The sequence below is a fragment of the Pithys albifrons genome, chromosome 4 (assembly GCF_047495875.1).
Source record: "Pithys albifrons albifrons isolate INPA30051 chromosome 4, PitAlb_v1, whole genome shotgun sequence".
Lineage (NCBI taxonomy): Eukaryota > Metazoa > Chordata > Aves > Passeriformes > Thamnophilidae > Pithys > Pithys albifrons.
In genome coordinates this window covers 6,060,243-6,072,660 of record NC_092461.1, presented here as the reverse complement: position 1 = coordinate 6,072,660, position 12,418 = coordinate 6,060,243, and the positions used below count along the sequence as shown (strand labels likewise).

Below are 12,418 nucleotides of genomic sequence, written 5' to 3'. Positions count from 1 at the left end.
AATTTAATATTTTTTCTTCTAAAGGGTGGAATTCTTTGCTCCTAAGCAGATTGTTAAAGCTGCATGATGTCATTTTCTGTTCTTTTTAAAGTCATGTTTTGAGCAGCTGAAAGGCTGCAGGTTAGGTAAAGCTATTAATGACCATTTTGTGACCTCTGCTCCAACCGCCCACAGCGGCTGCAAATTTTTAGACGTCTGACGGCTACTTGGCTCATCCTTGTGTTGGTCGGCAGCAGATGAGATTTCAGAGGTAAAACAGTCACCTCCCGAATTGCACCCTGCTGGCATGGGCAATGGACAGATTAAAGAATGGGATTTCAGTGGTATGGTAGGGCAGGAGAAGTCTGTTTTTATGAGCAAGACATTCCAGGAGCTCCCTCTGGTTGACTCTGTCACTGTGCAGGGTGGGGACAAAACGTGACATAGGGCAAGTGCAGAGAGAGAGTGCTCTGCAAGATGGTATTGCCTCAGAAAGAGGGACACTTGCCTCACATTTCTGTAATGGCTGTAAAATATTCTGGGACTTCTGTTTCTTGTTTTTTTTTCAGTTTTCATGGTTGCTGCTCCTGAGTGCTCCCCAGACGTGTTAGGGTTGCCCAGTGAGAGCCCTAAGGGTCTTCACAGCCCATCTGTGTTTGCTGGAGAAGACTGGGGAAGTGAGAACTTCCTTTTCCTTCTTCCATCCCCCTTTGCTCATCCCTCACTCTATTTTCCACCTTTCTGGGCCTGAGAGACTCTTGCCTGAACCTTCTGGGAGCCTGTCAGGACAGAGGGACAGGGAGGAAGGAGTGATATATAAGAAGGGCAGCAAGAGAAATAGTGAGTTTACCAGGAATGATCTGGTTTTCTGTGTATCATAATGTCTTCCAAGGCTCTGGTTTTTCCAGTTGGCACAGAGAGTTATCCTAATGCCATGATGGTGCTCCACCCCAGAGGTGACTGAGAGTCTCCTATTGTGGTGACATGTTGGACCTGCTTCCTCCAGATGAGTGTGCCAAGCTGGCACATAGTGAATGAGTGCAGGGGCCTGGGATTCACTTCCAATCTGTGCTGCTCCTTGGACAGATATACATGCCCAGGAGTAATAATCTTTAGGACACTTCATGTTTCTTCAAACACTTCAGCATTTGCTCTCAGTCTTCAGAACTGTGGCATGTTCTCGCCTTGACTGTCCCAAAGAGCATTTCCTCTGTAGTCATGTTAAAGGTTGGGAACTTGTGTCATTTCCATACCATGATTTTATTTTTTTTATCTCTGCCATCACTTTCTGCCCTCGTTAGGTGCAGCACTCCCTCCTTTCCTGAGTCTTCTTTTCACTGATACCAAGTCTGGTGTCCTTCATGCTGTCCCACAAAGCACCTGCCAGTTCCCCAATATCTGTGCTCTTTGGAGCCCTGCGTAAAATAGTAAACAACAATAAGTGAGGCAGCAGCATTTCATGGTGTGTGTTGGCATCACAAGTCCTGTCAGCAATGGCAATACCATTACAGTGGTGGTGTAGGCTCCAGGACAACGTGACAACCTCTGAAGTGGGGCTGATTTCTTCTCTGTATCGGTGGCTTGAGTGTGCTGGATTAAACATTTTCAATAATTCATAAAACCTTAAGCACTCTGGGCAGTATTTTTACAGGGAGTGATTGCATTGTGTTCAGGAGATATCTTTCTCAGCTGGGCTATTAAATGAAAAGCTGAAACCTGCCTGTGATGCCAAGAGATGAGTGCTCAACAAAATGAAAGTGTGCAACTTAAATTACAAACATTCTTCTGTTGCCTGCTTTTCTACTTGCTGCTGGTTGATTCAGAGTTATACTGATAAACATCAAACCTCATCTGTGAGAAAAGCAGAGAGGTAAATGCCCATAAATGAAAAAACCTTTCCCACTTTGCACAACCTGCATTTTGAAATTTGGCTCAAGCTTGCAAGTGAATTGCTTTGCACTGCCTTAAATTCCTTCAGAAGAACAGATAATTTTGAGAGATGATGCAAGATATGCTGGGCAACTGCTGTACCACTTAAAAAAACCTCAAAACATTTCCAGACCGAGTCGGTGCACCCAGGGCAGCTGCCCTTCCAGGGAGCTGCATGCCGGTGGCCCTGCCAGCAGGAAATGCGGTGTGACCTGTGGCAAACCTGGAGGGTGAGAAACACTACAGGAAGATTTCCACGGGTTCTTCTAAGTGTCCCAAGCAGTTACTGTGTGGGCATGGAAACAGGAGAAAACACAAAGGCAAGGGAGCAAACAGGAGCAGTGGGAGGATTCTCTTCCCACCAGAGATGCAAAGCACTTCCGATGGTGTGTCCCTGCTAGACGGGTCAACAGTATCACCTTCTTCCCTGCAAGCTGGCTCTGCATGCATGAAACCTGGCTGTGAAACAGAAATGTTTTTTGGAAAGCATAATATTATTTTAATCATAAATTATTTGGAAACACAGCACAGAAATAGCTTTAGATCACTTCTTCCAGAGGGGTGTTTTTGCAGTCAGGGTCCTTATCAACTTCTCAGTGGGAACTGCATTAATATTGCCACAAAAATGCAAACAGTAGTGCCTTTGATAAAGCAGTTTGGCATCTTTTAAGCAGAAAGATGTTTTGTTTTCCTGAGATACAACACTGTTTTCAGTTCAGGGACCTGCCATATGTACCAGCATACGGAAAGAAAATGCTGGTTTTGTTAACATTTGTGTTTGGAAGCTGTGAGGAGGGAACACAGGAGGTGGCTGCAGTAGCGGTTGCAAAGGGATTTCTGTTATTGCTACGGGCACAGCACAGGAAGCCCAAAAATTAGTGTCAATGGCAGAGATGCTTGTGGCCTGCAGTCTGCCTTCCAGGCTTAGTTCCCCCCCGAGTGCTCTGCCAAGGGCTCTCCTTATCCTCTGCTTTCCTTTAAGTCTTCCCTTCATGTGACAGAGCAAGGCTGGTCCCCACTGTCACCTCTTCCCATTGCAGAGTGGAAAAGCATTACTGGCCATACAGTAGGCATCTCTGTGAAAATGTAAAAATGCCTTCTTAGTGCTCTCTGGTGTCCCATGGGTATTATATATTTGATTAGTGCATTATTTTGATTTTTGGACTGCCTTTGGTTCAGGAATCCTGAAAGGAAGCTGTTGTGCAACTGTTTTAATCTGATTTTACAAGCCGATTCCAGCTCAATTCCCAGCACAAAGAAACAAAGAAGAGCTCAGTTGTATTTTTTGTCCAAAAGTAAAAGCCCCTCCTCCTTTGAAGATTTTCTGCAGAGTGTTATGTTTAGAGAGTGATTTGCTATTGTTTAAATTTAATCTCTATAATTAGGCTGGGATTGGATTAATGATGGGTTATTTTTCTGAGTCATTATTTTCTGGCACTCACAGCTCTCAAGCATAAAGCCAGGTCTTCATTAGATGTAAACTGGCATCACTCCACTGAAGTTAGTGGAATAATTCCACTTTATATTGTGTTGGCCTAGAGGTGATATTATAGCTCTTTTGAAGAAAGCACCATCTTGGAGTTTGTTGGCCTTGAATCTTCTAATGATTTTAGAGGTGTCTAGGCATTAACTTAAAACTTCATTAGATTTGTGGTAGCACAGTTGTTGTTTCTGGATCACCTCAGCTGGACTCACAGGGATCAACAAAATCTTGAACCATAAGTACCTTGACTCTTTATCTTGACTCTTTTTTATCCCTGTGCATGTTGGAAAAGTTCATCTCTGAGGTCCAGTGACCTTTTACACGCTCTTAGCTATGAGAACAAACTTAGGTCTGTTTGTTGGGGATGCTGTACTGCAGATCCAGGGGACATGCCTGGGAAGCAGAGAGGCTACTCCTCTTCTGGAATTAGTTATTTTTGCTCATTCTGCTTCTCAGAAGGGGCTGAACATGGAGGAATCTGAGGAGACCTGGCACACAGAAGACTGGCAGCAGGAGCAGCAGGGTATGGACTTTTTCTAGGGGATGACTTACTGCCACAGCTGGGGTGATGGAAAGAAAGAGGCTTTTCTTGGAGATTCTGAGAGGTTGTGTGATCCTAGAAGGCAGTTGAAGTTACTGGGGTGAGTGAGAGCAAGGTGGGAAGAAAGGATCTCTCCCACTCTTGTACATGTTGGGCAGGAGAGAGTTTGCTTTCAGACTTTGTATTTTAATGTCTTAGTTGAGTTGCTCCTCTTTTAAAGAATTGTCTTACTCACTACTTGTGAAATGGCATGTTAATAAATCTTAATTTTGAGAACGAAGTTTTGCTTTCTTTTGTGTCTTTACAGTAAGGAGAAAGTGGCCAGTCCTATCTGTAGTGGATTTAGAAGGTCACTGCAGTGGCTTAGACCACTTATCTCGTTGGTCTGGCACCCAGCTGACAGTGGCACATGCTATGTGTAAGTGTAAAAAGCACACAGCAGTGATGCTTTTCTGGTGCATCCTCACTACTTCCAGAAGCCGTGTGTTTTTTCCTGCTGGCCTGCTCTTGAACCTGCAGGTCCACTCAGTGTAACCTAACCTTTTGTTTCCTTGTCAGACAGCAGAAAGTAGCTGTGAAGATTTTTAGTCTTCCACCCTTTCCATTTTAAGATACTAAACTGAAACCTTGTGGTCTTTGGGTTGTACTCTGCAAGTTTTTAAACAGTGTTTTGGAAATGCTGCCTATTTTAGTAAGAAAGGTCAGTTTTAATCTTTAACAGTGGCAGAGCTTCTACAGCCCTGATTGTCTGTCAAGAGAGGTGGGTCTGCTTGGGCGACTTGGTGTCTTTTTTAGATTGACCTGATGGATTCAGAAAATACAGACAAGCCTTCAGGTATATCGTGGCCATCTCTTCAGAGTACAAGGAATGTGCTGCAGACCCCATCCATGGAGATCCATTGTGAAATAGGAGGCAAATTTTAAGACCCAAATGAAGGCTGTGTCTTGCACTAAAGTTGGACATCCCTCAGCTTGGTTGTACAAACCCCCACATTCTTGCTGTCTTTTTGCTTCTTTTTACATTGTGTGACCAAGGTTGAGGGGTTTTTCTTCAAGCTTACACAGATTTTATTCTGTGCAAATTATTGTCAGCTGCTATTGAAGAAATTCTGATGATGCAGCTGTGAGGTTGCAGCAGTAGATCAGTCATATATGTACATGGTTCATTTATTAGAGGGGACTGTTGGAGCTGTAGTAATGCTTCAAATATTTGAGGTGTAATCCACTGCTTCAATGCTCCAGATGTGATAAACACTGTTGACTTAGTGCAGAAATTGGTGACATAATGCAGAGAAATTGCCTCTGCACTGACTATGTAGCTATGGTGGTGAATCCCCTGGTAATAACCCCAGTTTTCAGGTGCTTGCTCATTTTATCAGGGAGGGGGTCATGTGTGAAGGCTGAGCAGAAATGAGTGGGAAGGGCTTACATTTGTACTCAAACTGGGTTCATGAACACTACGCAAAACTCCCTTTGCATAAGCTGGGTATGAATCCTGGCTACTTTTTCTGGAGTGTGGTAGCAGTGACCCTGCCAAACCAAGTCACCGCTGAAGATCTTGGTGTGCTAAAGAGTCTTCAAAAATTTCATCTGACAATTTATAAAAACTCACAAATTTACTTCTGGAGCTCCAGGTTATGAGTCCAGGTGTTAGTATTTTGGCTTTATTACCTAGAGTATAAGATAGAGTCTTTCTTAAGCCACCATTTTGACTCACACCCAAGCACCTGACCTAACACTTTTCTCAACAGCTGAGAACTGGAGAAAATCACCAAATATCATGACACTTGTTGCTGGTATTCTGAGTGAAAATTGTGTTTCCTCAGAAAAAGCTGTTGACCTGTTATTTCTGCATACCAGTTTACTTTAGATCCAAAAAGAAATGCTGAAAAATCCTGTGCAGAAGGAGAGTTTATTTCCATGACTGTCATTAGGGTTACATTTCCTTTGGTCCAAGGTATGTGCAAATGGAAATAGGATGGTATATCTTTCAAAATAAGTGTGTTAATTTCTTAATTATTTATTTTTTCTGTGTAGTGCTTTTAGAGTAACAAGTATTGTAAGCAGCATGTTATTTTTAAACCAAGGACATTTTGTGCTGAAATTGGCTATTGCAACACTGGGTTAGAATTAGAATACATAAAATTCAAAACCACAGTAACCCTAATTTTGCCATTCTTGCCTTTTTAACTGCTCAACAATAGGGCTGTGTTTGTATAATGTTTAAAAATATTTGTTGAGGGGAATGTAAAGAGCTACTGACAGGCTTCTCTGTTAACTGTTTCTGCACACTCACTCTGCTCAGAAATGAACTGTAATGAAAACTCAGGGGTGAGTACTCTTGCACTCTTTGTATTGCAAGCAAAGGAGCAGCCACAACCAGGATGGGGGCAGAGACCTGCATGGTACATACACCCATCACGAGGTTGAGTCTCTTTGACATCTTTGCAAACTCTCCCTGATATGGGCATGCCTGGATTTGTAGTCTCCAAGGACTTACTCCAGCAAATGAATAGTAATGTTCAGGATAATATAGTCAAACCATGAAGATGAACTTTTTATGGCTACAGTTCACATCATGACCCTACAAACCCTGGTTTTGCCTGGCTTGGTCCTGACATTCTGGCCAGCACTCTGGGGAGAGGTTATGGAAGGCCAGCACTGCTCAGGGCTGCTTCCTTCCAACCTGCTTCAGCTGTGAGCTGCCTGATTTTCCCTGCAAGAACTTTGCACGGTTGGGACATGCACATGTCCATCTTCATAAGGAAATTAGCTCTGGATTTCACATGTCACCGGTCAGATTGACCTGAATGAATTCATGTGGAAAAAAAATTAATTGGAAAGCATCTTGAGAAATGATGTCTGCTTTTTGCTGTTGCCTTACATTTTGGTATAGTCTGTATTTTGAATACGAGGTCATATGATCCATTGTAATGTGATAGCAATACAGACTGGGTAATCCTGGGAACCAGCAGCTTGAATCTTGCCTTTCCAAATTTTGCTGTTCTAAAACTTGACTTCTTAAAAATGAAGAGCTTCCAGGGGGCAAAAAGCCCCCAGAGAAGAACTGTTGGCATTTTATATTTTAAGCTGTCTTGCTGAATGAAAACAGTTGATTATTAACTTGATGGGGTGACAATGAGTATATAGAACTTAAATATCTCACCACTCCCACAAAGAAAAAAAAACGCACCCTCCATTGTATCGTGGGAAGATACGTAGCCAGAAAAACTTTCCAACTCGTTAAACTTTTATACTTGCTTCATACATGCTTAATGTAGGCTTTTTTCCATCCTGTGATGTTGTTGGGCTGCTTCTGAACTGATCACAGTGGAGGAGGACACCACCAGTTTAACAGTATTTCTTTCTGATTCTGCCTTTCTTGTAACAGAAAAAGCTGAATTGCTTAATCTGAAGGATTAAAAAAAGGTTTCCTTGTTTGTGTGTTTCAGGTTGTTTATTCTGCCAAGCCTGATAACAAAATCAGTCTGAATGTTTCCCCTGTAATCAGTTTAGTCAGCTTCTGTGATTGTGTGGCATATTCAGACAAGGACAGGCATAAAGGAAGAAAGTTTTAAAAAACAGGAAAATACTATTGTAAATGTATCAGGCAAGTTATAAACTGGAAAAGGGCAATTGGAGTCAAGCATCATACCTGCTGCTCCTTGTCGTGCTCTGTGACAGATATTTTGGTGGGCTTTTCTTCCTTTGTAGCTTGTGTTTGACTTTTTAGAAGAGGTGTATGGGAAAATACTGATTTAAAAGACTAGAGTTTGGTTATATCACTCTTAAATTGTGTATTTTGGAGTGGACATCAGTGGAGGTCAAGTCAGTGTAGCTGACTTGAGGTCAGGAAGGAACAAAAAAAGTGGTGTTTGGGCTCATTGGGCTGTGTGGGATGGCTCCAGACTCTCCCTTGTGCTCTTGGAGAGGCCACATCACATCTTGATGTGGGGCAGTAGCTGACAGGAAGCATCGACTATTCCTTTGCTGTCTCTGGTGTAATTTTAGTCTTCTGGCACCCTGATGGAGTTCTGTAGCTTACCCTGGTTGTGTCCTTCCCCTTGCTCTTCCTGCTTCTCCTTTATCATCCTCAGCTGTGAGCCTGGGGAAAGTTGCCTCGCTGCACCTCTCCTGCGGGTCAACTCATCCCCGTGACAGCCGGGGAGGGGACGTGGGTTTCAACTGGTCATTGCACCCGTGAGCGAGGATGTAGCAAGTTCTAAATTGAGAACTGTTGCTTCATATGTGTGCCTCTGCAAACCCATGGATTTAGACATTCCCTCACCATTAATTACATCCTCTCGTCTTTTAGCAGCAAGTAAACAGGCCAAGTTGGGCATGTCATCCTGCTGCAGGCAGCCAAATGCAGTTTCCCTTTGGTTGGATGCTTGCAAGTTTCTGAAAGTATGTGGCTACTCTCTTTTGGGAGGTGCACCCTGTGGCACCCTCCTCAGGATGGGGAGGAACTGGGCAGCTCAAGCCCCTTCTTGGAAGCGATGCCAAGCAGTCCAGTATTGCCTGAGTTGTTCCCCATTAAAAGCAGGGCCAGGTGCTTCAAAGGGAAGCCCAGATCACCCCTAACCTGTAGCCAGAGAGGTAATTCCTGAGTGTCACTGGAATTGGGTGGCACCATCACTTGTCTTGGTGCAATCTCTGACAGATGCTGGGCATTCCCACCTCACTTCTGGAAGCTTTAGGGCCCAGTCACCTGCATTTTGAGTTGTTTGACATCTAAGCCACTCAGACAGATGCAGTGTGAGACTGACAAACTTGGCAGCAGCATCTGACTCTGGCAGCTGTTTGAGAATTTGCCTGTTTGCCTTGTGGCAGCCCTTAAGGCAGCATCTCCAAGTGTGGCGTCCCACAGAATGCTCGGCAGCAGTCAGGCAGAGGTGAAAAGATTTCCAGGCGAGCTTCAAAGAGAAGGATGTGACTAACTGTCTCACAGGGAGCCAGGACATGGACCCAGCCAGATGAGACAGCTCACACGAGAGGGCTGCCAAAAGAAAGGGAGAGGACAGATGAAACTGGGACTGAGGGATGAGGAGGAACAGACACTTGGGAAAGGTGAAGGGGAATGTCTTCCTGGGCTGTTTCCAGCAGCTGGGAGATGTCTGCTCTCCAGGGAGGTCACCTGTGGGTAAAGTGAACCTCAGGCATATTGGCTGTCATTCCTGGCTCTACCACAAGCCTCTGTTGCCTGTCCTTGGACAAATCACTCTCCTGGTGACTCAGTTTCCCAGCTGTAAAACAGGGATTGCTGCTTACCTCATGGTGATGTTGTGAGGGTAGGTTCATGGATGCCTTTGCAGTTTGATGTGTTGGTGGAACAACAGAAATTGTCCACAAATACAAACATGAGCTGCCTCTGACTGTAATTATGTCCTAATAATAACATAATGGTGACTTGTTCATCACTGACATATACTCCTTCAGTTGCACTGTTGGGAACAGTTTTTTGGATGTATTTTTTTTATGATTTTATAATATGTTACTGTTTTAAGCAACTTCTAATAGAAAATTAGGAAAAATAACAAACAATTAATCAAAGTCAGGCTAACCCAAGATGTAATCAGGTAATACAGGAATGGGACCAGAAGCAGAGTTTTTAAAGGGAGCCTCAAACAGAGAAAACACAATTTCTGAGGTCTAATGAAGGAGGAGTTCTGTTTTGCGACTGTGCTAAACCCTATACCCGAAAATGTAATTGAGGAGGTCTAAGACCAGAAACCAAAGGCATCACTCCTCAGCTCTCTCATTCTCAAAGAAGCTTCTGAAAAAGGAAGGGGATCTCTGGTTAACTTTAACCCTTGAAATAAATGTCACGTTAATCTTATTTGTTCACAAAGTGACCCAATAGCTAGTACACAAACCAGGGAGCCAGAAACCAGCACATTTTAGGGCATTAAGGGTATTGGTTGACCTGGTGCTGTCATTTAGTCTGTGCCTTGATGTGCTAAAGCAAAATGGAACTACTTGTGTCCTCTGCTGGAAGAGGGCTTGAGACTTATGGAAATGCTGTAAAGAATGTGGAGATCCACAGGTGGAAAATGCTGGGGGTGGTCACAGCTTCAAAATTCTACACAGAACCAAACTTCATGGTCATATTTCACCTGTCAAAGCTGGCTTCTCTTTAAAGAATAGAAAATCCCAAAGGAATTGGCTGTGGAAGAGGAACATTCATCTTCTCTTAGTACTGTATTTGAAAGGCTTTAACTGCATAAGTTTTCCTGGCACTTGCCAAGGCTATCTTTGGAGAAAAAATTAAGATTCTTGGGGTTTTTTTTTTAAGGAACAGGTGGCAGTGTGTGGAAACTTTTTGTTGTTAAATTTTAGTCATGGTTCCTTTTTTTTTCTTTTTCCTTTTCCCATCTGCAGTTGAGTATGACAAGGAGTTCACGCCTCACCAGCGGCACCACAAGGAATTCAAATTTAATTTGTCTCAGATTCCTGAGGGCGAGGCTGTCACAGCCGCTGAGTTTCGCATCTACAAGGACTGCGTTGTGGGAAGCTTTAAAAACCAAACCTTCCTTATCAGCATCTACCAAGTGCTGCAGGAGCATCAGAACAGGTATGCAAGAGGGGGCTTGCCCTGTGCCACCGGCTGCTGTCCTGGAGAAGGTGAATTCTGAGCTTTGCATTTATGTTGAGAAGTCTCAAAATAAATTCAGGTTTGTCCATGTTAACAGGGTTATGTTATTGCATAATCCTTTCTTTATGGGAAAGGTAGAGTGGAAATGGACCCAAGCTGAAGAAAGACCACAGTATCGTAGCCAGGGGTGTGACTTGGCTGCAAACTTTGTGTTGTCTTCAAATAGAGAAAGAATCTGATGAGGAGCATTAGATTTTTAAACCAATGCTGGCATTGCTGAAATACACATATCATCTTCCAGCTTAACAGTACCAGCATAAAAAGCATAGCCTATTTGAAAAACATTGGTAATTAGTTCAGACTTGACCTGCTGGACTTATATTAAAGAAAATAAAGCGGAAGAAAATTTAATATGCAGATCACAGGTACAAAATCACTCCTGGGCTTTCAATGGCAATGAGAGAGGCAAAAATGAGAGAGGCAGAGTAGAAACTGTGACACAAAAATCCAAACAAGTGTAAATGGAGAGATTAATTTAAAACCAACTGGTAATGTTTCAGATGGAGGAATCATGTAAGGCTAAAAGATGGAAATACATAGTCAATTAAATGTCAGAGTAATGCTGTGGTACAAAAGTGTTTCATTACTTGTCAGGACTGTAACTGTTCCTCTGCTGCAGGCATTAAAAAAATGGGAAAAAAGAAATCAAAACCAGCAGTGCTTAAAAAAAGGTCCATTTGTTTTCTCTGTGAAGGCTTCATGGGTGTTTTTCTTTCTGCTCCTTCTTTCTCCAGCCTTTCCTTTGGTACCATTTTGGGGGATCTGCCTTTGATGACTGGCAGTTGTGAAGGCAACATTAAATAGGTCATGGTTGTTCTGTGGGGAGCGTGGCCTCTGGGGAAATGGAGAGAAATACTTGGACAAACAGGTGATGGGGAAGAAGGTGTGAGTTTCAGAACTGTTGTGCTTCCCTTTACACTTTGAGTTGCAGATTCCAGGAGAGCCTCCTGGGCTAATGTCCTTGCTGGTTAGGATGTTACATCAATGCCCCTTGAAATGCTGATGGAACTCCAGACGGTCATGCAGATTTCATACATGTTAGTGGTATTGTTCGTTTAGAGCGACATTGAATAAAAAATGGCAAGCATTGGTCTGCTTTAGATTCCACAAGCAGAGATCCCACCACTGGAGCTGGAGGAAAACCTCTGCCAAGTGTCTATGGAAGCAATTGATGGACTGGTCTGTGATGGTCAGCAAAGCAGGGCAGAGTAGGAGAACTGTCAGCTCTTATGTTTATATAACAGCTTTTCAGAGTAAACTGAGCAAACAAGTAAGGCATTGCAGGAAAGAAAATAAAGGAGAGGATACAGTCTCTTATATACCCTGTTCCTAACAAGTTTACAGACTCTGTTCTGGAAGTGGCTGTGTGCAGCAATGGTGCTGGAATCTTATATCTTTGTTTCACATTCCATACCAGAGGCCTGCCAAAATCAGATTGCACTGTGAAGCTGCAGTGTGTGTCCTTTGGCACTGGGCACTTTGGCATCTGCATGTGCTGGGCATCACTGGGTGCTGGAGACCTCCCTACAGGCAGACCAGAGGCAGCTGCATGGGTGGGGATCACCAGGGTGGTCTCTGTCCAAAACTGGCAAGTAGTTTGGGTCTTTCCATTCCCTTTCATCGTGTTCCTTCTGCTGTTGCTGGCGGCCACACTGAGGGGATCCCACTGTTGGGACTGGGAATCCTAAAACAGCTTCCTCCAGGTCCAGACCGGCAGCAATTCACTGTCCCTCCTGACATGGGCTAGGCGTGAACCACTGACCCAGCCATAAGTGTCTGTAGTTCATTGCTAACCTCTGACTCATCCAGTCCCTCAAGGCTCCCTTTTTGT

The 12,418-nt window shown here is 43.6% G+C and overlaps 1 protein-coding gene across 1 annotated transcript in view; it reads left to right on the top strand.

Annotated features, from left to right (window-relative positions):
• BMP6 (bone morphogenetic protein 6) overlaps positions 1–12,418 on the top strand; it is a 91,711-nt gene that overhangs the window by 53,245 nt on the left and 26,048 nt on the right. The window contains exon 2 of the mRNA XM_071553283.1: positions 10,314–10,506. Within this exon, the coding sequence (XP_071409384.1) occupies positions 10,314–10,506 (193 nt within the window). The remainder of the gene's footprint in view (positions 1–10,313; positions 10,507–12,418) is intronic.